The following is a 23,727-nucleotide window of genomic DNA, read 5'->3' on the forward strand; positions in this document are numbered from 1 at the left end:
GTCCATTAAAAAAATAAGTTAATCAAAATAATATCTAACTATATATATATATATATATATATATATATATATATATATGCAAATAATATGATAAAAATGTATTTAGTATGCAAATAATATGATTAGCGCATAAAATATGCATATGTTTTGTGTCATCTTAAAGAAACATTATATCATAAGTATTGTTAAAATAGCTACAGTTTTTTTCATATATTGCATGTATAAAATTTACGAACTATCAACCAAACTATAGTTTCAAACATAAATCTTCAACTACAACTATGATTATGACCACATCAATTTCTGTTTGATATGTTCCCTTGAAGATGGTTTCAATACCTGAATAGATGATTGTGGCCACTAAAACAAAATGAATAAAATGGGAAAGATGAGAGAACATCATCAATTTGATCAAGCACTAAAAAGATCTCCAACCAATCAAACATGCACATTGATGGAAGGACCTTAGATACAGTTTTTATTAAAATGCTTACTTTCGCATTTGGTTAAACACAAGTACCCAAAGAATCATTTTATCAAATTAACATTAAAAAAATAATTTAAATCACTTGATCATTACTATCAACTATAAATAAATAAATAAATAAATAAATATATATATATAATTTTACTTTGCATCCTTCCAAAACAAACCATAATCTTATAAAAAATGCAATACATATGATATGATCACCAAACATTCAACAAATCATGGTATTGGATACAAACCTTCATTTACAACCATACTCACCACCACCATAATTCATCTTTGATATTGGGTTTAAATTTAGTCATCATCTCAAGCACCCAATAGATCCCTAATCAATCAAACATATTTTCCACATGAAAGGATCATAGAGGTATTTCTAATTCAAAAAATGCATATTAACAACCATTTTGTTGAACACAAATAACCCTCAACATTCATGTTTAGCAAATTTAAATATCCAAAACGCTTGATCAAACCAAAGCACCCCAAGGATACAGCGTTGATCTAGTTACATCAAACTTGAGAATTACGGAAGAAAGAAGATTGTGATTCTAGATATTTGCATACAAAATGCATTATAAATATAAAAAAAAAATGGTAAATAGGTCGCATGTACCTGCAAGTAACCCTGGCCAAATTGAAGCACTTCCACCAATTTTGATATTGAGAGATGATGTAGAAGAGAAGAGATCCTTGATTTATGTATGGTGTGTTCCCTGTAGAATGTTTACTGGGAGCCTTTCTTTTGGTTCTTAATATTCCATCTAAGGTTACAAGATTAAAACCATATTTATAGAAACAAATAATGTTTACCAAAATAATAACAATAATAATAATAATAATGGCTATGATCATATGCTTTGTCACTTACCAAATAAAGATTGAATAATAAAATTATGGGCAAGTGATCTCTATTTGGTCGCATGGTCTCTACACAAGTGTTTGGGCCGATGGGAAACATGCCTGTGCATCTACTTAGGGGGCAACGGTATCATTTCACGGTATCCTGTGAGAGGATGTAGAAAACACACCACCAAGTAGAGATATTTTTCTCTAAAATTACATGTCATTTTCAACCGAAAAAGAATAAACTCAATGGAATGCTAAAAATCAAAAGTAGTAAGTTACCGTTTTACATTTTAGTATAGTATCATAGGGGAGCTTTGGGTGCTTACCATTTTATAGATTTTTTTGGCATCTCATTTTATAAGTTCATTGGACATTACAATCCACTCTCCCCCCCCCCCCCCACCCCCAAAAAAAAGAATCAAAAAGTACGTAGAAAATCATTATCTTAAGCATGATTAGGGACCATTTCCTTCATCGCTCGTTATTAATATTTGTTTCATTGTGCAAAATATCTTCCACATGTTCAACATAATCTATATCGAACTATTAGCTATTATTTGACATAAAATATGATTAATTGTGTCAATGATTATATATATCATTTGATACCATATGAAATTATATAAAAATAAAATCAATTACTTTAGTATCTTACTTGTTATGATAATAAATTATAGGAAATAAGATAGTTAATTACATTTAGTTTAAGAACGTTCAAATGGTCAACAATTGAAGTACACATGGCTTGTGATGTAAGTGTTTTGTGCTAAACAATTTTACACAAGGCGGTAATATTGTTTTATGTTCTTAAGCATAAAAACTATTCTAGTCCATTTTTCTATTTTAGTTATATTAATCTTACTTCCCATTATCTTAATCTTATTTTCCGATAAATAAGCATTATCCATAATTTGGTGCTTGGTGTTAGTGGTTAAAACTTTACGATGTAATCAATTGATCAAACAAACATTAATTTTTTAACCACAATGCACGTGAATCTTAAATGTTTAAAAGTATACTATTTACATTAACATGAAACATTTTCTATCAAACAACTTATTTGAGCGTAATTCTTTGCAACTTTAACAAATCAACCAATCAATAGCTTATGATAAAGTTGTGCAATCTTATTTGTTCACCAACTGATATTTCTATTTATTGACAACGGTAGCCGATTGGAAATAGTGTTAAATTTTCTCAAACATAACACGCTCATTTTATTCTTTAATTATTTGGATATAACGACGAAGATCGCATTAGTACTACCCCATAATAATAAGCTATTAAGTATACTTATAACTATTGGCAAAAGAATGGATACCATTGTTGTTCGATGTTGGTGGAGTTGAAATGTTATAAATATTCAATAAATTACTTAACAAATGACTAATTGAATTGTTAGGCATATGGAAATACTAAATTTGTACAAAGCTACATAAACTTTTTTATTGGATACTGTGAAAATTCTATTTGTTGCTGGTAGGTAGTAATGATGATTATATTTTTACGAGGCACAATAACTATTTATAAGGTCATTGATAACCATAGCTAGGGATGTAAACGGATTGGATTCAGCTCGGATGGTGTTGGTGCTATATCTACAGTCGCATCCAATTAGTTTTCAGACGAATTTGGATAATGCTAAATGGATATAGACATGGATCGAATATTTTATCCGTTTACATGTAAATATAGCTTTTCAAATAACTATAGCTTATTCGTATCCGTTTAGCTTTTAGACGGATTCAAATAGTACTAAACGGATACAGATACGGATTTTGGCTATTTATTTACATAGTCCATAGCTAATGCAAAAATTTCATGAACACACCCTATAAGTATACAATATATCATAGACATCTCAAATTTTAGAAAAATATCACAGACACCCCTTACTTTATGATTTTATTTCAACTTAATCCACTCCATTAGATTTGTGCTAAAGTCTCCGTTAAGATTTTTATAATGATAAAATTATCTTTATCATAGGATGAACTTCCAATAATACCCTTAATGGTAAAATCCCAAATTACAAACATTATCTTCATCGGCTTCGTTGGTTTGAAGCCGCAGGAATCAAGAACAGGGAAGGGGACTAAAGTGCAGATGAAAACCTGCAATCCACGCATTTTGGCTTCGATTTCAGACTAAGGTGCATCGTCGAAGCATCCCAGCTGGTTGAGAACCCAAATCAACAGACTCCCCAGCATTCTGGCCAGCAGATCCTGAGTTCTTCTCTGATTTCGGTGAAGAAGCTTCCAATTTAGCAGGCTGGTCGGCCGAGAAAACCAAAATCTGGTATCATCAGTCTCAAAACATTACCAAAAATAAGAACAAATACCACAAATGAGGACGACTACCACCTCAACACACTGACCCACAACTGGCAACGAAGAGGTCGAAGAAATAGAATTCTGAGGCAACAGTGACGGCTGATGTGCCGCCGCCGCTACCGGAGGAGAGATTGAGACAGAGGACGAAACTCTCGACCTCACCTCATTACTGGATCCGTTAGAGTTAATGAGAAACACAAGGGTATCTATGGTATAACAAGATAAATCCTCAACATAAGCCTGAATAAGGTTGTCTTCAACCTTCGATCAAAAGTTCAAAACAGGGGCGGTAGAACAGATGGAGTTCGAAGATGAGAACTCCTTCCCACGACAACGGACGAGGCTGAAATTTCAGGTGGAGGAAACTGACTCGATTCTCTGCTGATTACAAACTCTAATAACACTAAACATCAACAACCGAAAGACAGTTAAATCTCTGAAAAAACTCAGGCAGTTACACGGAAGACAGCAGTAGTTCCAGATTTGGTCTGCGCAACCCCTTATGGATTAGTATCTTTCGAATCAAACTTTTGCGATGTATTTGCAAGAACTTCTTTCTTGAGATAGCACTGTGATTGTCTCATCAATCCGTAAAGAACCTCTGCCACCTCGATTTCAATGTCATCTTGAACCGATAATGAGGGCTTAGACATCTTCGGCGGTTGCAATAGCAAACACTCAATAATCAATCCTCGAGACATTGTAACAAAAACAAAAAAGTCAACGACTTGAATGAAGACGGCGAGATCAGAGCTGGTGATGATGCTGTGGCATTCAGCAGCGCCGGCGAAGTAGAAGCTTGCCGGTGAATCTGCTCCGCCCTGCCTCCACTCGTAAGACTACCTGACTTAAGGGTTAAAATGGATATTTTAATTTTGGGTGTTAATATTTTAACGTCAAGGAAAAGATTGATATTTTTCCAAAATTTAGGATGTCCGTGATATATTATATACTTATAAGATGTATTCGTGAAATTTTCCCAATAATTCAATGAACCTTTAATGAAAGTTATAGCGCAAAATATAGCAAACATTTTCTTAGTTCTTTTTGAAACAATTTTTAATCGATTAGACGAAGGTTGCTACCCACCCACTCTCCTTCTCCTTTATGGTGGCTTAGAATAGTCCTTTGGTGTGGTTTCCTCTGTTTTCCTTCCCTTAAGTACTTCTATTGTGCATTGTTTTTTTATCAAATTTTTTTACGTGCTTGAGAAAGAGAGGGATCAAATTTTAATTTAGCTTGCATGTATATGCATCTTTATTCATTTTACAATTAATTGATAATAACCAAAAAACATGTGATAATTATTTTCTCTATATGTAATCTTTTAATTGTTCAAAACGACCTTAAAATGATTTGTACGAATCACATATCATGTTAATACATATAATTTGGGAAAGAGAATGCCACCCGATTGCGCAACACATGTCGTTTCTATGTCATAACATATGGGAGCACGAAATGATCGCTGTACCCCTTGAAACCTTGAAAATGACTGGAGGTGCGGTAATCATTTCACGCATCCCTATGTCAAAACGTAGAAATGACGTATTTGACACGATCAAGTGGCATTCTTTCTCCCATAATTTATTTTTTTGATAATTTGAAATGGCACCATTAAAGAGGTTGCCACAATCATTGGACCATCTTTTAATATCCCTCTTGTGTAGGGTACACGAGATGAGTCACGTTTACCACACATTGCAAAACAATTCCTTATTCCTTATATATAAATTGATTCCATCTCTTTAGAATTAGAACTCTTCTTTCAACACATGTTACATCACCTTCTCTAATTAACCTTTTTAAAATATTTAATTTAAATCTAATTCCTCCTAAAATCTCTCTTTCACATCCCCTTCTCTCTCTCTCATTGAGATTCTCCTTTCTCTATTTAGAGCTAAAGTTAGAAGTTTTCTTTCAACACACATGCCTCTCCTTCTTTAATTTCCCTCTTTAAAATATTTATTAATTTAATTCCTCCTAAATCTCTCTTCTTACCATTCTCTGTCCCATTAATTGATCTCTTTTAGGAAAACACAAAGTAAATTAATAAGTTAGTTTCCTAGTCTCTCTCTCTCACCCACACACCCACACACCTTTTCTTTTCCTTATATTTCCTTAATCAGTTTCCTAATCTCTCTCTCTCACACACACCCCTTTCTTTTCCTTATATTTCCGTAATCAATCAATACTATACTGAGATTCTAAACGATGGAACTAAACCTTAACAAACTGGATATCCAATTCAATTCAATTGATTTGACTAATAAAACAATGAATTTTTTTATTTTTTATTTTTTAACTTTTATAACACAAAGTAATAAAAGTTTTCATTTTAGAAAATTTGAGAGCCATAGAATTATGAAGAACCTTATCAAAATTACCTAGATTAGGGTTTTTAAGGAAACATATCTTCCTTGCGGAATTTTTCCACATCCTTGCCGTATATCTCTCTCTCCCCACACCCCAAAATCTTCATTTTAGGTGTCTCTCCGTGTCTGGACTCCCCAAAATCTCTCCCTCTCTCTCTCTCTATCTTCCCCATTTTCTTCATTTTTACATTTGTCTTCCACTCTCAACCCCCTAAAATCTCTCCATTCATGATAGTTTAGACATTGTCTTTGAGACAATGATATTTTACTACCTTGAAAAAACAAGATATGCCTATGGTTTCAGGAAATATTGTCTCATGATACAGTGCCCTTTACAGTGTTGTTGAATAAGATTGCAATTCTTATGAACACCATATATCAAAGAAAGACAAAATCCCGAAAAGATATATACGAGATTACAAGATATGCCTATGATTTCAGGAAATATTGTCTCATGATACAGTGCCCTTCACAGTATTGTTGAATAAGATTGCAATTCTTATGAACACCATATATCAAAGAAAGACGAAATCCCGAAAAGATATATACGCGATTACAACCTAAGGTGTTTAAAGTTTTTGAAAGGACATGTATATTGTAAAGGCATATCTTTGTCTTGAAAAAACATAATTCAAATAATGTCTTGAAGAGACAACAAAAAGCACATTTTATATAGATGCATTCATTAATAAAGAGACTATCCAATGACCTCTTATAGGTGTCTTTATAACTTAACACCTTCTGATTGCTCATTGTCTTATGCCCAATAAATTTTTATATCATGTATTATATACACTAAATTTTGTCACCCTAAAAAATCTTTTGGATGTTGATGATTTGAACCCGAAATTGTTCTCAAGGATCGTACCGTGGAAAATGACAGTTCTGCCCTTGGGGCGACTTGGATGTCCAAACATGATCAATTGGCTAAAACTTTTAGGATAGCCTTGTTTTATTATAATAAAGCTAAATATAGACTTCGGTGTGAAGACGACATTGTCATTATTTCAACAAACTATTTGTCTTGTAGGCCCCTGATTTTGATTGCAGTTTGGACTGTTTCTTTGTCACATTTGTGATTGATCTTTACATAATTTGGTAATACTTGGAAAACACTTTTCGACAATATATGGTTCGTCAAAATTCGATTGCCGAATCTCCCAAAATCATTGTCTGTAGTAGTTCGGCTAATAAAGTGTCACTTTTCAGCAAATTAGTGTTTTCTAAGACCAACCAGAAACTACTATGTGGTACACGTTTGATGGTGGTGCCACCAAGTGGAAAATTTCCATGTTCCCACTCCCTTTAAATTCCTATGAATAGGGCATTGTCCTTCTCATTTCAAACACTTGAGTACGCCTCATAACCCTAAAGCTTGTCTTCACAAGCTCAAGCTTTGGAAAAAGACTGAAATCCAAAAATATCCTTGAAAAATCCTTATGTGAGAGCAAAACCATAGAAAATCCTTAAAAAAATAGGGAACCCAAATACCCTTGAGAGCTGGAACTCCACAGGGGTTGCAACTCGCAACAGGAGCTTCAGAACTCTACGAAATTGAGCTGCCTTTTTTTTATTTTTATAAAAACATGTATTTTTTTCTCTCTCCTTATTAATTACTATAATTCAGTTATTTAATTAGTTTAATTTTAATTAAATATAGGTAATTAGACTAGTTAAGTACCTTTATTAGGATCTTGCCCTTATCACGGGGATCATGTTTTTCGGTAATCATGTTAGAATAGTATAATATACATGCATGCATATTTTCAAAAGCCATGGAAACTTTTGTTGTAATATTACTATTTTTGTCCCTTGTCTTATTCTCAAATGTTATTATTTTCATGTTAAAAAATGATTTCAAAATAAGTTGAAAGTGACTTATCATTGTGTTCATTTCAAAAAATTGTTTATTGTTCATGTGAAATGAATTATTACCTTCGATTTAAATAATTTTGGAAAAAAGACAAGGGGCAAAAAACAAGGTTACAACTTCTTTCCACCAATAAATTTGGTGACAACAAGATGCAACCTATACTAGGAATAGTTTATGTTAAGTGATTATAGTATACATGCTAGTATATAGGACTAGTAAGCCCAGGAATGATCTAAATAAAAGGAAATCGGCCTTTGGCTTGGCAGACTGGCTGCTTAACACATTCTCAGCCCGTGATCTTGAACTTATCCAAAGATTTGGGCGGACTATTGCCTTATCTATTGGAGTCATTTCTCTACCCTAAAATAATAAGACATTTATGAATCCTAGATCCTTTATAGGTGGTGATTCCTAAAAAAAAGGAACCACTGTCTTCCGAGACCAAGATTAGTCAGCAAGGGAGGACTGGGGTATATTTTCCCCCAGTATACCAACATGGGTTAAAAAGAGTTTTCAAAAATGAATTGAAAAAGTTGATAAAATATATAATATTTTGAAGAAGACTTACATTATGTCATTGTTTTGCATATTTTTTTAGTCTCTATGTGAAACAAAAAGATTTACCCTTGAGGAAAAAAAAAAAAAACACGTGCTATTTTATGACAAAAAAGTAAGGTTACAAATTATTTATTACCTTAGACCGACACATATTAGTAAACGGTTAGTTGATTAATAGTGTGCAATTGGTCTTAGGTCCACAATCTTTTTTTTTGGGGGAGGGGGATGGGGGGCAATTTTTAAGGGTAAAACAGTAAGGGCCCGTTTGTTTGTGAAAATACTTCCATTGATCTATTTGGTCAATATGCAAAATTAGTTGGATAAATCAATGAATGATTTGATAGTAATTTTCATTTTGTTTTTTCAACGTTAATTGGTTATCCATTGATTCTAATATTAGTTATCTTCCCCTTACAACGATAAACAAAGATTTGACTTGTAACAATAATTTCCTTACAAATTTTATTTATCCACTGATTTAATATTAGTTATCATTCCCTCACAATTTATTCATCTTTGATCTGATTACAATATGAACACATCAAATCGGTTTCTCTATTCCTGGTTGTTTAATTGTTTGATTTGGAGAAGATGGTGTAAAATATTTTTATTGAATATTTCCTTACTATAAGTTATGAATGTTAGATTTAATTGTGGTTCAAATTTGAAAGCAAAACCGATCTAAACTATTATTAACCCGAAATCATATTAACAACAAAATCAATTGAAAACCAAAGTTCCATAACGGTTTGGTTTTGATTTCACCGATTCCCACATCGTTACCGATTCAACCCGACCAAAACCAGGCCGAACTGACGATTTGATATGCATGCACCGAAACCGAAACGTTCAGTTTAATCGGTTTCAAATTTTATTCGGTTCAATTCACGTGGCACATCTAGGAATTTCTGGACGGTCCACCTTAAATACATTCTCCCATAAAACAATACCTACTGCCTCCGAGCTCCAGCTTCGCAGTCGTTTTGAAAAGAAAGAACCGCTCGCTCGATACCTCCACAGCAGGTACTTTACGAGGTATAGTTTCAATTCTTATCCCTTACTTTCTTCTTTGTTTTCGTGCTTGATCTTCGATTTCATATGGTATGGGCTCTATTGTTCTAGGGTTTTACGTACAATTTACCTTACTGCCGTTTTATATTCAAAGTGGAGATCTGTTACCTTTCTGTTGGTTTCATGAGAAGCTAGGGTTTATTGTAATGTATGGGTTATTTCAAATTTTTTGGCTGCAGTGTTTGATCTCTAAATATTTAGAAAGTGATAATAATATTACGACTATTTGGTTGCAGCTTGCGGTTTCTTATTGGTCAATTAGTGGCTTTATATTTTAGTGTTTCAGAAGATGGTATGTTGCTCATTGATCTAGTTTTTTCGAGATGCGGTTTTGTTTTATTTGGATGTTTTTTTAGGGGTGGGGATTTTGATTGACTAAATTACTGTTGTTGCAGTTGCCTCTTTCTCTACTGAAGACGGCACAGGGTCATCCTATGGTAAGAGCTTCTCTTTTCATTTTAGATGGTCTAAAGGTTTTCATAGACATCCTTTTCCTTTATATACGATAGCAAATCTTTTTCATCTCCTTTGATTTTGAGTATAATTTTTTCCCCTTTATGGTGCTATTATTGTCTTGTTATTATTCAAGTCCTGGAAGAGGAGAGGCTTTTTGTTTCTGCGCTTACAATTTTTTTTTGGGATTGTGTTAGTTGGTAGAACTGAAGAATGGGGAGACTTACAATGGGCATTTAGTGAATTGTGACACTTGGATGAACATTCACCTTCGTGAAGTTATCTGTACCTCAAAGGTAAATGGATCTTTTTCATTTCACTCCTTGATCCTATGTATTAGTTTTCAATGAAGACTGCTGAATTCTAATCTGTGGTTACATCTAAGAATGACATTTCAATGTAGGATGGGGACAGGTTTTGGCGAATGCCAGAATGTTACATCCGTGGGAATACAATTAAGTATCTTCGAGTTCCGGACGAGGTATGAAACAAAAGATATTGCCCCATGATAAGTGTTTAAGATCCACTCTTATTTGTAGCCTTTTCTCTTGGTTCTTTTGGAAGCATCATTGATCAGATAGTACGACAATGTAATATGAAGCAAAAATTCATTTTTCTTTATGACTATTCTTATTGCATCTTTGAAAGTCCTTTTATTAGAAACTTTTTTCAGGTTTGAATCTTTTTTCCACATTGGCTCAATTAAGGTGCCTGTGTTTGATAGTTTCATGGTTGCTGTGAATTTTTAAGAAAGGCTTCTTTTGTGTAGCACTTGATGTAAATAAGTCACTTAAAGGGTTTATTTTATTGAAATTAAGTTTTGGATTGGGTCATATATGTATTGGGACTTTGATCCCACGGCTTTACGTTGTAATTGGCCAATTTAATGTGCCAAAAATATGGGTAGAAAGTAAGAAAACGGGATTTGTTTCATTAGTTTAGTTAGAGTCCTATTTTGAGTGTGTTTTCTTTATTATTTCACTTTCCTAGTCAATTTAGGTTACCTTATTTGTTAAGAATAGGGTTAGGCCTTTCCTTTTTAGTGTCTAAGTCTATTTTTAAGTCTTTTATATAAGTTTGTAAGGCAGGCCAGCATTGGACACGAATTTGATTAATGAAATATTGCCTTTAGCCTTTGTGAAAATCTTGAGATAGGATGGGTGAGATGCACAGGCTGAGATAGCTAACCCCACCTTTCTCCATCCCCTTTCATCGGTTCTTGATTCTAAACCCTAGTTTCAGTCAAATCGAGTTCAAGAGTGCTACAAGCTTTTGGGATTTCTTTTCAACAGATTGGTACATCAATTTCTTGAAGATTATTACATCAAGATCATTGCTGCTTCAACAAGTTACAAATTTTTGGGTTTTTATTTGTTATTTCAATCAAAAAAATTGTTCCCTCATTTGAGTTCCCATTGTTCTCTTGCTTCCCTCGTATGATTTTAGTTCCCATTGTTCTCTTGGTTCCCTCATATGATTCTAGTTCTCATTGTTCTCTTAGTTCCCTCATATGATTTCTTATTTATTATTTATTGGAGGGTTTTCTATTTGATCCTGTCTGGGATTAGACCTATTTAGGTTCTAGTCTTACATTACTTAAATCACTTGCCTTTCACTCTCAATCGACCATCAGACCATTCAATTTCTTTTGGGAAAAAGATCTGATATTCTTTGCGAGAATTTTTTTTTTTTGGGTGAATAAAAAGTTCATTACTAAAAGGGAGAAAGGAGATACAAGGAGCCCCTAGAAAAGGGGAAGAAGAAACAACAAAAAAGAACTAAATACAAACAAGTAGAACCCATTCCTCAAGGAGAGGAGGAAGAGGGCTGCAGAAGGGAGAGGGGCAGACCCCAAGACAGAACAATATCCCTTTTCCTTGTGGAACCTACACAACTAGAGGAGACCATAGCAAGCTTGCTCTTGTTATCAAAGGAGATGGAGTCCCCAAATTTCTTGGAAGGATTTGGAGTTGGAGAACCATTTGCAGAGGTTACGTTCCATCCAAATATGGTTAATTGCGGCACCAAAAGCTAGCTTATCAATGGTGTCACATGGAGATTTATCGGTAAAGGACATATCCACCTAGATCCATTCCCTTGCGAATGAAAGAATCCTTTGGCCTCTTGGCCAACATTTTGCTAAGAGCCCTTTCCAAATAGAGGAGGAAAAAAGGGCAAGCAAAAAAAGAGATGATCCGCATCTTCCCGCGCATTTCAATAGAAGCAGCAAGAAGGAGAGGCTGGAATCTGCTGGTGAATGAGAAGATTGAGTTGGGAGGTATTTGAGAGGGCCCTCCAGATAGTGAAACTATGCTGAGGGATATAACACGTGAACCACACTAAATTGTGCCAAGGAGACAAGAAGCGAAAAGATTTGATGAAGTCCCAAGCCGCTTTGGAGCTGAAACGACCCGAAGATGTAGACCAAACAACGTTATCTCCTCTTCCATGAGGCCTTCTGGGAATGGAAGATAAGACATTCCTAACAACGTCTAACATGGGAGAGGAGGAAGGGGGGGTGGAAATAATAATGATATATGCAACCATGGACTGCTTATTAAAGCACGAACTGTATAGAGCTCTAGCACCAACTGAGTGGAGGAGGATGCCATATGGTGCCAGGGATCAAGCAAGAGGAAGATGAAGGCCCCTTCATCAATTTGGTATGAGATGGCCCCAAGAGCAATTGGCCCAAGCTTAAAAATCATGTGCCGGACCTAGGAAGCATAAAAAATAGAAGGAGTTGTCCAAATAGAATCATTTCGGAAAAGGCCAGAGAAGACTCAATCAACCCTGATACTTTTCTTCTTAGCCACAAGCTTCCAGACCAACTTGAGAATTCCAGCTGAATTTACCTCTTTGATTCTCTCAAGCCAAGACTTCCCTCATCTACGAGAAGACAGATGGCGGCCCAGCTGATAGGGTGAAGGAATATAGAGGATTTAGATCCTTTCCAATGGAAACTTGACATAGGGGACCCCAACTCCTTGATAGTGGACTGAGGCATCCTGAAGATACCGTACCAGTAGATGTAACGTGATTGGAGGACTGATTGGATCAATTCCAAGCGACCAACTGAAGAGAGAAGCTTGCCTTCCAAGAGTTGGGAGTTTCTTACGAATAAGGTCCAACATAGGAGTGCAATGGTGGGCAGTCAATCTGGTCAGAATCAAAGGCAAGCCCAAATACTTGACCGGAAGGTGACTAATGGAGAGCCCCATCTTCTCAATCAAACTGACATTGTTAATATCAGAAACCCCAACCAAGAACAAGAGAGATTTGGAGGGGTTAATACAAAGACCCAACAACCCTCAAAATCATGCAAACAAGTCATAATATGCTCAATAGAGACTATGCTCACTATGGAGAATTTGCAAGAAATTAGATGCTATAATCTATAAAGTTTGAAGAAGCCTTAGATAACATTACAGATATGGTGTGGTGGTAGAAAATAATAGTAAAACAATGAAACAAAATGTGTGAGGAAATGATTTGGAGAAGGTAAACATTCAAATTCTAAAACTTTTGATGATCATAAGTTTAATTCAGTGGTTTGGTTTGTTCTTCTTGTTCCTCGCCTATGGTGATATGTTCCAGTTCTGATGCAAGTTTGCAACCACCACCACCCAATGAGCGCCTGCTGATTATAAAAATATAAAAAATAAATGGTTATAATAGACAAAATAGAAAAAGATACAGAAAAGAATTTGGTCTCTGTATCATCATACTCAAACTCAACTCAACTCTGCCTGATCCCAACTAATTGGGGTTGGCTACATGAATCCTTTCCCTCCAATGAGCTCTATTCAAAGTCATACTTGTTACAAGGCCTAAGCTATGCATGTCTTTCCTCACCACAAAATTGGTTAGCTGATTTTGCCTGTAGTTATTTCAGTCTAGGAGGAGGAAATCTCAAAGATAATTCCCTGATGTTGATTATTTCTCTGTCCTTTTCCTCACATTACTATAAGGTTATAGCTGGAGTCGAGTAGTGAAACAACATTTCATCTTGCATCTTGAAATTGGAAAGCTAGTTGCCTCATGAGCTTTTGTTTATGGTATTTAAAGATAACTCAGAGTCTTAAGTACCTCTGGCCAACTCTTGGGTTTGCTTGGTATTTCAGCTACTGGATTGTGCCTATGATTTTGGAGCTAGTTATCAAAAAGGAATAACTAGATCTCAACCAAGGATTTGAGAATGACACAGCATGGAATTTGAAGTGAATGTTGCAGCTACTTATAACTAAACATTTCAACATGTTGCTAAATTAACAATATCATGATGGAATAATTGGCTATGAGCGTAATCTGTTTGGATGGTGGTCCAACTCCATAGCTGAAAAATTAGCTGTTCTAGACTTCCTGTTTATTTCAGTATAGGGGCCTTCCTTTTTCTCTCTCATTAATAATTTTTTTTTTGAATTATCATTTACTTTCTTTTATCTTGGATAAGGAAGTGTTTTTTTTTTTTTAAAAAAAAAATTATTGGATTATGTTAGGATTTGGCTCTCATCAATTTTAGTAATTTTCTGGAGGTTATTTCTGAGTTGTATTTTGAGTCATATTCTTAATTTCAGTTACCATTATTTTACTTTTGGAAGTCAATGTAGTCCTGGGTTTCTTTCAGTGGATTTTTTGGAAGTCAAAACGTGCAACTTGAAATGTTGTTCAGTTCCCTTTCCAAAGAGATTAGAATTTTCATGAAACCAGGTTAATTTAGAAGAGTTCTGGCCAAAATATTGATTGGACATTAGTTTGTGATAGAATTTCTGTGTGAGAGTCACATTTTAGTTAGTTGAATGTGTTCACGTTTTCAGTAGAAAAATGATAACTTGAGTTGAAGAGTAGTTGTTTTCGAGTTGATTTTGGATTTTGAAGCTGGGTTTGTTCTGTTATCGCTCATGGTGGATTATGGGAGCTCCTTGAAAATATTCCTGTTGAGAACTCGCTGATTTTTGGGTATTCACGCCTCTATGTTTCTTCATTTTGTCCTACCTCTTTACTTTCCTTAAAATCTCCTACACTTTTGTAGTTTAACATTTGTGATGATTGAAAACACCTGTTCCATTCATTACTTAAAAGTTTAACTCGATGCTATCTAGGACAAAACTTGTGAAAAGGAGAGTAGGCTGATCATAGTTGTCAAGGTGTCGCCTAGGTGTCCAGACGCCTCTTTTTTGGATGGGCACCTTGGCTGCTTAGGCGATGCCTAGGTGCCTTGTTGGTGTCACTTTAGACTAAATGTTCATTTATGAGTCCTTCACAAGTTAATTTTCATCTCGATATGGAAAATTCACTGTCTTATGGATGATCCATCATCTACTATAATCACTATTCTTTTGTGTTGGATGTCAAGTGAACTGTGTTTAAAAGAATACGTAGTGGTCGGGATTATCATTAAGGTCAACTTCTGTTTGGAGACATAGTCATGCTCTGATACGTGATGCAAGTACAATGTTTTTTCTTACTGCTCGTTAAAAGAAAGGGAAAAAAACTTAATTTATTTTCATTTTGTAAATCACTTCGCCTTCAGATTATTTGGTTTATTAGAATTATCCTTACTTGGTTGTTTTGCCTGGAACATTTGATGTTTACTTAATCTAGATGCCCTTTTGGCTTGCATCTTAATACTTATATCTTTTGATAATGACTACTGGCAAAACTAGGATTGTAAGTCATGGATTGATATCCTCAGTTCAATTTGTAAACCATTTCTGCTTTTTAGCAATTTGTCTTTTGTGACTACGATCTTTGGTTGTCCTGGTTGCAGCTTAAGCATATGATTTGTTTGTTTCTTTGGCACAATGTTTCTTTCATTGTTGATTTCCAAATGCCAAACATGCATATGAGAAAAAAATCATGAAATATACATTTATACCTTTGCTGTCAAAGAAAAAAAATAAGCAACAGATTTTTTCTTCCACATTGGCATGGTAGAAGATGGTAAATATTTACTGCTATATGGTAGCCTGGCTCCAGCAGTGGTGAGAGGAGCCTTTAGAGATCAAGAGGAATCAGTGCTACTGGTTCTCAGGTCCTTTTGGTCATAGAGACTCAGCTAAGCAGAATTGAAAGTGGTTATTAGGTTGAGATTGCCTTGCCTTGTGGGTGGGTGCAGCTGGTTATTGATTGTTATGTTGATCACCGGGTGGCTTCAAGTAGGGACAGGAGGTCTTTGTGGATATATGCACCTTATTCGGAGATGTAGGACTCCATGTGGTTGCTGTCAGTTTCATTTTTTGGTAGGATACGTTCAGCCAATCCTCTAGCTGATGCAACTCAACTCAACTCAACTCAGCCTTATCCCAACTAAATGGGGTCGGCTACATGGATCCTTTTACTCCAATCAGCTCTATTCAAAGCTATACTGGTTCCTAGACCTAAGCTATGCATGTCTTTCCTCACCAATTCTCCTAGAGTCATTTTAGGCCTTGCTATTTACGTTCAATCTGAATCAAATCATCCCCCTGTTATTGGAGCATTCAAAGGCCTCTATTGCACATGCCCATGCTACCTCAAACAACTTTCTCAACTTATCATATATCAAAGCTACTCCCAAATTAGCTCTAATCTGTTCATTTCTTATTTTATCTTTTCTAATTTTACCACTCAACCATCACAACCGTTTTCGACTGAAATTTGATGACATATGTTGGTTTCGACCTTGGTCGAAATGAAACTGCATGCGACTTTATAGGCATGCCATATTTTGACTGAAATTAAAAGTTTCGGTCGAAATGTGGTACTGTTTTGGTTTTTCAGTTTTGTACCGCTGAAACGGTGCATTCATTTGATTTGAATAGTAAATCTCAGTCGAAATGGGTCAATGTTTTGATCCATTTCGACCGAAACCTGGGAATTCAACCACAACCCTCTGCTTTTGAATTTTTTTTGGCCGTTCTTTTCCACTTGCAAATCTTGGTGGAACGTGTTGGAGGCTTCTACAATACATCTACAAAGAATATTTGGTGCATTTGGGCTAGATTTCTTGAATATTCACAGTTTAAGGTATATACTTTTTTTCCCTAAAGTTCATTTTTGAAAAAGAATGGGAAAAATTTGTAGCGGTTAGGATTCAATTTTTTATATGTTAAATATCATAGGCTGATCTACGACTTCATGGAGTCGGATTTAATTTTTTTGTTTTTAAATTATTTTTTTTTGCAAAATTCTTTGGAAAAAAAAATAGGGTTAATAGTTAGCGGTTGATTGTTCACTTATGGGAGCTATAGTTGTACACTTGTACCTGTATGTTGTACTTGTAGTTGTAAGTTGTAACATTTTGATATTTAATAATATTTTAGTTGTTTTTATTTATTTTTTTATAGTTCTAAATTATATATATCATAGGCTATATTTGAGAAATATATGCCAAAGTATGCTATTCACCCCCAACCTAGGGACAAAACAAAAGTAATATTTGGAGTGTTTTTTTTTAACAATCTAAAGATTCCATTGTGTTTAGGGATGTTTAATTAGGGTCTCTGTGAAGTTTCAGGCCAAAATATGACAATTTAACCACTGAAATGGTCAAACAAAACCAACCATTGAAATGCGCAGAGTTTCGACTGAAATTTGGTGGTTTCGCAAAATATTTTGATTTCGACCAAGTTTGAACCTTGGTCTTAACATCATCTTTTCTACTACACTAAGTTTTTTTATATGTTGTTTCCTCACTACCTAACATTCAGCTCCATACATCATTGCTGGTCATATAGCTGTCCTATAAAATTTTCCTCTAAATTTTAAAGGAATACGTCGATCACACAACACTCTGTAGTCCAGACGCACCCTCCACTTCATCCATCCTATTTTAATTCTTTGTGCAACATCATTCCCTATTTCTCCTTTGTTGATGATTGAACCTGGGTACCTAAAATTTTCACTTTGCGGTATCTTCCTATCATCATTTTCACAACCTCAATTTTCAGTCCTATTGTTACTAGAGTTACACATCATATACTCTGTTTTTGTTCTACTTATCTTAAAACCTTTTGATTCCAAGGTTGATCTCCATGATTCCAACTTGGCATGTACTATGCTGTGTTTCATCCACCAAAACTATATCATCAGCAAAAAGCCTACACCAAGGGATCTGATCTCTATGTCTCTAGTGAACTCGTCTATGATTAGTGCAAACAAATATATGCTTAAAGCTGATCATTGATGTATAATCCAATTGTAATTGGGAGTTTACTACCCTACTCCCCGTAGTTCTTACAGTAGTCACTACACCATTTTACATTCCCTTAACTATGTCCACATATTTACTGGAGTTCCTTCTTACATTCTCTAAATCTTTCCATTAATCTCCTAAGCAAATAAATAGCTTATGTGTTTGATCTTCCTGGCATTAAACCAAATTGGTTATCTGAAGTTTCTTGTCTCATGCAGGTTTTAATTACTCTCTCCAATAATTTCATAGTATGACTAATAAGTTGTATTCCTCCATAGTTATTTCTGCTTTGAATATCACCTTTTATTTTATAAATTGGAACCATAACACTTCTCTTCCATTCATCTGACATTTTTCTTGTGCTCATAATCTTGATAAACAACCTAGTTAGCCAAGTGATTCCACAGACTCTTATGCTTTTCCATAGCTCTAATGGAATACCATCTGGACCTTACTGCTTTACATATATATATATATATATATACTTGTGGTTTCTTGATGGTTATTGCAACCTTCTAAACACTATTACATTTATTGTATTCATTTAGTAAGTTGTAGAAATATTTTTCATCTTTTTTTACTATCCTCATTACTTGTTAATGCTTATTCATCTTCACTTTTAATGCATCTAAATGGTTGAAATATCTACTATTCCTTCCCCTCATTTTAGTCCAATCATGTAGGTGATGAATTGGCTAAATCTGGGTTGTCTGGGGATTCTCTGTCTCTGGGCCCTTGCCTCATTGTGTAGTCTTTCTTGAGGGTTCCCAACCCTATGTGGTTGGTCGGTGTTGTTGTTGCTGTGTTTTAGTGCAGTATCTTTTTCCTTCCTCTTCGCATTAAAATTGTTATTTGCCAAAAAAAAAAAATTACTGTTGTTTATGGTGGGAGCATGACTCTTACCCCAACATTTTTGTCTGCAGATTAAATTACTTGCTGTATGGTTGTAAATTGCTAAGTTACTGTATGTACTGCTTTAAATATGTATGGTGTCTGTAATACTATTATAATCAATGTGTGGCGCAAAACAGCCAATTCTTAGCCTGGTCCTGTGTGTGCAGGGAGTTTGCTTCCACAAGCTTCTTGTGCCTTATGTATATATATATTTTTTATCTTTCAATATAATTCAAATGCCATTTTATCCACTGTAATAAAAAAAATGGTGTTTACTAGTCTAGCCTGTACTTGTTGATTTTAACTATGCTTCGTGCAGTTTAGGTCTGAAGTCAATTCGCTGGTTCCATACATAGGTGCCTGCCACGTTACCATGCAAGATGCAACTAAATTTTAGTACTTAAAGGATTGATGTAGTTCCTAATATCAAGACACTTTTAGGGTTATATGTGCGCCATGTGACTGACAAAGTAAAATATATATAAGAAGCATAAAGGACTTTCTTTTCCAATGTTCCTTTTGATTTATTTAATAAGTTTGAGTGCTTCATTGTTGCTTTTATAGCATTGTATGATAAACAGTATTTCTTCTTTATGTTTCTACTCCTGACTGTTGTTCTGAGAACTTTTCTTGGTCTTCCTTGTTACAACATTCGTTAATTCTAGTTCTGCCTAGAATTAACATTCTTTAATCGTCTACCGTCTATCCTAAAGTCTTCAGGGTTTTTTTTTCATGTAATTTTGATGATCCTATATTTCTTCTTCTCGCTTCATTTTGAGGTCTCTTTTGACTTATTATGGAAAATATGTTTATGATTTCTAGGTGATTGATAAAGTTCAGGAAGAAACCAAGAGCCGCTCAGGTATTATTTCCTTTATTTGAAGAGACCAGTTTTTTTTTGGTTGATATTTTAATTTAAGTGGTTTTGGGTATTAGTGTTTAGATTTCATATGCCAAAAGAAATAATTTCAATACTTTCTGGATCAACTTTTCGAAAACAAACTATTTTTTTTTTGAGGGTGGGGGGGTGTGAAACGAACTTTTTTACGCTCAATTTTTATTGAATTATTAACCTTCAGTTTGAGTGATTGGTCCTCATCATAAATCAGGGGGACTTTAGTTATTTTAATGATCATATCTAATTATAGCAATATTTTACCCAAGAGTGAACGAGAAAGGGTTTCAGTTCTGGCAAAAAATTAATACCAGGGAGTAAACTTGGAAAACCAAACAGAAAATGTACTGTGACCTAGGGGAGATAAATTTACTCCCACATGTACAAAATCATGAAAAATTTAGTTTGAAAAGCCATAATTAGAAAGAAAGAAAAAGCTGCCAAGTTGTCAGCTTTTCCAGATCTTGTCTGTCATGTGTTGCTACTGGACACAGGAAGGTTGAAAATTTCGTTTCCCATGGGTTGTGCTATCGGAACCCAAAACTGAATGTATCCGTTTCGAGTATAACCTAGTTCGATTTAGTGGGATCCTGGATCAGTCTTTGCAACAGAATCAGAATCCTCAATAAAAAGGATCACAGGCTTTGGAGAACTGCAAAACTGAAGTCAGTTTAAGCACTGTTTGTCCCTTATGATCAGCATCCAAACACCTACAGGAATCCACCAAAACAATAAAAGACTACAAGCACAACTTAAGAACAAATAGGTGGATAAATTGAGGGAAAAAAAGCGCAGGAACAAAAGAAGAAAGAGATAGGAGGGATATGACTAAGGATTTTCACCAAGGTTTAGATTAGCATCTCACCAAGGACTTAAATAACAATCAATGAACTGACTTGTTGACGGAAATAATATCTTCTAAGGCTTTAGATAATTTTTTTAAGTACCTAGATAATGCTTCTCATATTCTGCGCCCATGCATTAATTACTTTTGACCCTTCTTTGACTCAGACTTGGACTGGATTAATTAGGACTGGTTTTGGGTGAACCAGAAAATACTCAGACCTGGTTGGTCTTGCCTGAACCAATTTTATCGGGCTCAGTTGAACCAGAACAAGTTTATTCAAGGAACCACAGGCTAAGGTAGAGGCCTGGGTCTTCCCTTCTTGTGATTGTACTTCTGGAGTAGAACTTATCTACATTACTGGTTGTTTTTAAACCATGCATAATGTGGATGTTATCTAGATATTGTGGTTCCTGTAACTCTTATGATGTTGGATTGTCATTTGTATGATAAGTTTGTGATTATACTTTCAACTACAGCCCACCCTTCCCTTGAGAAGAATGGTTAACAATAGTTAATATTTTGTATAAATGGAAATCTTATGTTGGTTGTGTCTATTGGCTGAGTGATTTCTTCAGATAGGAGGCCTCCTGGAGTAGGCCGTGGAAGGGGAAGAGGGAGAGAGGATGGTGCTGGTGGGAGGCAGGCAAAAGGCATTGGGCGTGGCCAAGATGATGGAGGCGCTAAAGGCATGGGTGGAGGCCGAGGCAGGGGTGGTACTGGTGGCAAGAGTGGTGCCAACAGAGGTACAGTTTCTTACCTCATCGTTCCATAAAGCACATTATCTGAGAAACATGGATTCCCTTAGCCTTTATTTACAGAAACCATATACCCCACTTTAGTGTCTTAGTGTGGGAGTTACTCTATAAACAGACAGACACCACTATATTATTGTCTTTGCCAGTTTAGCAAGGATGCATTTGCTGAAGGCTATCCTCTTGGGATTGTTTGTGAAGAGGTGAAAGGTTGTCAAAGAGAGTAATTTGTTTCGATATGTCTAACCTGTCCACTTTTTGTAACAGGTGGAGGTCGTGGACGTGGCTGATACAAAGTAAAGGATTAGACGCTAAGGGTGGCACTTGCAAAGGTGCACTGTTCCTTGCTGACAAATGGCGAATGAAAAAATTGGTGGATATAATATCACTGTGTTGGTGGTTGTAGTTGTTTCAGAAGAAACATTTCTTCTAAGGGGTTAGATGTGTCATTTGAAAAGAGGAAAAAAGGGGGGAAAAAGGAGAGGAGGTAAATTTTGTTCCCATGGTGGCTATTTTGGTTTTCCTTTCTTGGCTTGAAGATGATATTGTATGGTAGTTAAAACATAAAACTTCTCCCTTATTATTCCGTGTACAGTTTTTTTTTTGTTTTTCAATTTCTATAATGCCAAAAATGTTGTTAAGAGTTGTTTGAAGGTTTTTTATCCTCTCCCTTAAATTTTGAATGTTGGAAGGATGTATATCTTCTGAGCACAGTTGGGGCAATCGGCCCTTGGTTACCTCATGGTTTAACGAATTGGAATCAGAATCGGCTAGAATGAGTCACTCAAGTCAAATAGAAATTGGCCGACCCCAACGGCCCAACCCCAATTTCAGTCAATTCTTTCAACCCTCTTTTGAATTGTCCATTATTCATGTTTGATTTCCATTGTTTTTTTTTTATTTTATATTTTGTCAGTAAGATAGTATAAAATCAATTAAATTTACCTCTTGTAATGAGAACCCCAAGTTTATTGAATCTCAAACTCCAAAAGGTAAAATCTTTGCTTATGTTCAATTTCAGTTTCTAGGGTTCTGGCGGATTCTGACTGATTCCAAACTGACTCCAATCAATTCTGATATAATTGAATCGGAATCGATGGAGACCGATTCCTATCCAATTCTGAGTTCTTAACCTTGGTTTACCCAATGGTATTCTGTAAACAAAGTTAAGGAGGCATAGAAAAGCCAAAGCCAAAGCGGCAAGTTTACTTCAAGGAGAAATGGGTCTTTACCTACACGTCTAACACTATGGTGACCTGTAGATGAAAGGAGGCAAGCCAAATTAGGGCTGGTTGAGCTCATGGTGACATTGTGATCTGGAAATTGACTGTCTCTACTCTCTATATCTACAGCTTAGTGCTTGTTAGGCCCTTGCAAGACAAGCTGAACAGGTCCAATGGGTAAAGCTTCTTTGATTTCCTCATGTGATCCTCTCTACTCCTTTATTTGTTGGATGGCAGCCAAGGAAGCCCTCTTGAACCAAGAGAGGCTCATGTGACGGGGTCTTTTCAAAACTCCTCTCATATATTTTTTTGTCAAAATCAACCTGAGCATATCAATCACATATTTTTGGCTGTTCCTATACAAAAAGGTATGGGTTCATACACATAAAAGATGCAGGATCAAGCACCATAGCAGGGGTGGCAGACACCAATAATTGGAATGGAAGCAGTTTCTTCATTGGTTCCGACCTCCCACACACCACTAAAAATCTTACATCTCATTTACAGCTAGAAACGAACAAAAAAAAGAAAAAAAAGAATATGTATTACACGAATTCCAACCGGGGCAGAACCATGTGGCAATAACTTTTGTGGAATGGGACTAGATTCAAGTTTCACATCATTTATCAGTTTGTGTCGTTTGTTTTGGCCAATGGACGCTGTTTTGTAGACGGCATGATATCATGGTTGCCCCTTGGCAGAAAGCAAGACTGCATTTCTCGCTTCCCTGCGATCTGTGTCCAGGAATGCAATCCTCAAAGAACATGTCCTGTACTTTCCCTGCTTCAGATCTCACCTGAAATCACATGATTTTTTGAGATATTTATTTCAACCTACTAAAGGAGCAGAGAATACTAGTTGACAGAAATTACATGGTTTCTTGAAATGATGCTTTTTGAAAACCAATACAAATAGCCAATATCCTCATTACTTTCAGT

General features: G+C 35.3%; 1 protein-coding gene and 1 long non-coding RNA gene across 3 annotated transcripts; one reads left to right on the top strand and one right to left on the bottom strand.

The window, feature by feature from the left end:
- Nucleotides 1-1,528: 1,528 nt before the first annotated feature.
- LOC122669909 lies at nucleotides 1,529-18,567 on the bottom strand. Its single transcript, XR_006334098.1, has 3 exons — nucleotides 18,290-18,567; nucleotides 17,443-17,445; nucleotides 1,529-1,541 (listed from the first exon to the last, which is right to left on the bottom strand). It is a non-coding gene; the product is annotated as an uncharacterized LOC122669909 (long non-coding RNA).
- On the top strand, nucleotides 9,370-22,036 carry LOC122669908 (probable U6 snRNA-associated Sm-like protein LSm4). Of its 2 annotated transcripts, XM_043866813.1 has the most exons (8): nucleotides 9,370-9,513; nucleotides 9,786-9,841; nucleotides 9,945-9,986; nucleotides 10,200-10,298; nucleotides 10,406-10,483; nucleotides 19,895-19,934; nucleotides 21,390-21,557; nucleotides 21,834-22,036. In XM_043866813.1, exons 2-8 carry the CDS (start codon nucleotides 9,839-9,841, stop codon nucleotides 21,854-21,856), a joined length of 453 nt encoding a protein of 150 aa, XP_043722748.1. In that variant the 5' UTR covers nucleotides 9,370-9,513; nucleotides 9,786-9,838; the 3' UTR covers nucleotides 21,857-22,036. The 2 variants fall into 2 exon arrangements, with proteins under 2 accessions (XP_043722748.1, XP_043722749.1); XM_043866814.1 differs by lacking the exon at nucleotides 9,370-9,513 and having other exon boundaries at nucleotides 9,770-9,841.
- Nucleotides 22,037-23,727: the final 1,691 nt, after the last annotated feature.

The sequence above is a fragment of the Telopea speciosissima genome, chromosome 7 (genome assembly GCF_018873765.1).
Source record: "Telopea speciosissima isolate NSW1024214 ecotype Mountain lineage chromosome 7, Tspe_v1, whole genome shotgun sequence".
Classification (NCBI taxonomy): Eukaryota; Viridiplantae; Streptophyta; class Magnoliopsida; order Proteales; family Proteaceae; genus Telopea; species Telopea speciosissima.

Coding starts and splice junctions, on each gene's coding strand:
- LOC122669908 (XM_043866813.1), top strand. Junction 10,299..10,405: donor AAGTTATCTGTACCTCAAAG/GTAAATGGATCT, acceptor ATTTCAATGTAG/GATGGGGACAGGTTTTGGCG. Junction 19,935..21,389: donor AGAAACCAAGAGCCGCTCAG/GTATTATTTCCT, acceptor TGATTTCTTCAG/ATAGGAGGCCTCCTGGAGTA.